Here is a 2,293-nt window from a genome sequence, read left to right as displayed (position 1 = left end):
ATTGTAGTTTTATTTATATATACGAGATGTGTCTTATTCTATATGTTATGGCCATCAGTGGCAAGTCAGAGGTTATAAGTTGACTTTTATCCCTCCCTGAGATAGTATCTTATTATTGCGTTTCATTTCTGCCTTACATACTCTGTACATTCTTCGTACTGACGTCCCTTTTCCTGGGGCGCTGTGTTTCATGCCACGCAGGTGTAGATAGGCGAGCTGTGGACCATCCACTATTGGCTACCTCCAGATATCAGCTTTTGGTCGGGGAGCTCCACTTCTTCCTGGAGTATTGCCGAGTCACGTTCTATATATGTTATTTTATTTTATAAGGATGTCGGGAACCATGTCCCGACTTATATATTATGGTCATGATTTCTTAGAAGTTTTGCAGACAGTGTCATGGGTATAGTTTTAGGTGTGGCATATCAACGGCCTTGTCGACCCCTATGTATTTATATAAATCTTTTTAAATTAGTTATGTGAGTTAAGTTCTAATACTGTTAATTATATATATAGATGTAGCCTATCCGTGACGAGTCTTATAGTAAAGAAGGATAAGGTACATGGTGCTCGGTTGAGTAGGCATCGAGTGCCAGTCGTGTCCCTCCGATTTGGGTCGTGAAAAACTTGGCATCAGAGCAGATATGTCCTAGGGTTGTCTGCAAGCCATGTCTAGTAGAGTCTTGTTTATAAATGTGTTGTATGCCACGTTGTATAAACAGGAAACTATAGGGCATTTAGGGACCCATTACCCTTCCTTCTTGATATTAGATCGTGCAATAAAGCAGAGTCGTAGGGAATAAAGCCCTTGACCTTTGACTTGTTTTATATATACATCGATGCCTATGACCAGTAAAGCTACAACTAGTCAGAAGGGTAAAATAGTGGCAGATAAGGGCACGACTAGAGCACCAATGTCTAGTGAGGGACAGAGTGAGACCCCGAGGGGAATTGCGACACCCTCGTATAGTTCTCCGATTTCGCCAGCACCCGAGGAGATTAGGAGGAACCCAGTACCTCTACCTATTGCTCACGATGAGGATATGGATATGCGAAGTGTAGTACAGTTGTTGGCTAGATTGGTAGCCACTCATGCTTAGCGCCAGGTTGGTACAAGTGTTGGTTACGTTGACAGGGTTATTAGCGCGAGAGTTCGAGACTTTATAAACCTCGACCCTCCAGTGTTTACCGGATCCAACAAGGATGATGACTCGCAAAACTTTATAGATAAGATGCAGAGGACTTTGAGGGTGATGCATGCATTAGATATTGAGTCAGTAGAGTTGGCCTCTTACCGATTGTGGGATGTTGCGGTTCAGTGGTATGAAACTTGGGAATTGTCTAGAGGGACAAATGCACCTCCAACGGTATGGGAAGAGTTCTCAGGGGCTTTCTTGCCTCATTACTTGCCGGCAGAGATTCGTCAGGCAAGGGTAGACAGGTTCTTGACTCTTAAACAAGGGAATATGAGTGTGTGGGAGTATAGTCTCCAGTTTGATTCCTTGGTGAGGTATGCCCCCTCGATTGTGGATGAGATGAGTGATCGAGTGCATCGGTTTGTGGTAAGACTTGGGCCGCACCTGATTAATGAGTGTTTCACGGCCACTCTGCTTGATAGTATGGGTATTTCCCGCATCCAGGCTTATGCTCAGAATTTTGAGGATTGGCAACGGCAGCAATACGAGAATCGTAATGAGGGTCAGCGTAAGAAAGCTAGGTCTGCTAGACAACCTGAGGATTTTTCGGGTGATCCTATGCCACCATATCTTGTTAATAGTGTCTGACAGTTGCAGAGGCTGCATTATGAGGGATCTGTCTATTCTGAATCAGGCCAGGGCTCGAGAATTTTGGGTTTTCAGAGTCGGAGGGATTCAGCGCAGATGAGGGTGCCTCCTTCACGGTGTAGTCAATGCGGTAGAGCTCATTCTGGACAATGTCGTCAGGGATCTAATGTATGTTATACCTGTAGAGACCCTAGTTGTTACATGAGGGATTGTCCTATGAAGGACAGAAGCGTGATGCTTCAGCCCACCAGATCTATAACAGTCTCCTCCTCTTCAGTACGCCTTCTAGAGCGAGGCCCTCAGGTAGCTGGTAGAGGTAGAGGCAGGGGTGGAACATCTAGCTCCAGCAGTATTCAGAACCGCATGTATGCTTTGGCAGGCCATCAAGACCCAGATGCTGCACCGGATGATGTGTCAGGTACTGTGACTATGGGGTTCGATCTTATTAACGCAAATTAACTAGTTAATATGATTAATATAAGAGTGAGTTGACATTACGTGTGAAGGGT

General features: G+C 44.9%; 1 protein-coding gene across 1 annotated transcript; it reads left to right on the top strand.

The window, feature by feature from the left end:
- The first annotated feature begins 1,232 nt into the window (after positions 1-1,232).
- Positions 1,233-1,784, top strand: LOC117277925 (uncharacterized). Its single transcript, XM_033657355.2, has one exon. The coding sequence runs from the start codon at positions 1,233-1,235 to the stop codon at positions 1,782-1,784; it is 552 nt and encodes a 183-aa protein (XP_033513246.2).
- The last annotated feature ends 509 nt before the right edge of the window (positions 1,785-2,293 follow it).

The sequence above is a fragment of the Nicotiana tomentosiformis genome, chromosome 2 (genome assembly GCF_000390325.3).
Source record: "Nicotiana tomentosiformis chromosome 2, ASM39032v3, whole genome shotgun sequence".
In the NCBI taxonomy this organism is placed as follows: Eukaryota; Viridiplantae; Streptophyta; class Magnoliopsida; order Solanales; family Solanaceae; genus Nicotiana; species Nicotiana tomentosiformis.
The sequence above is the reverse complement of the archived record's forward strand: the minus strand, read 5'-3'. Positions and strand labels throughout refer to the sequence as shown.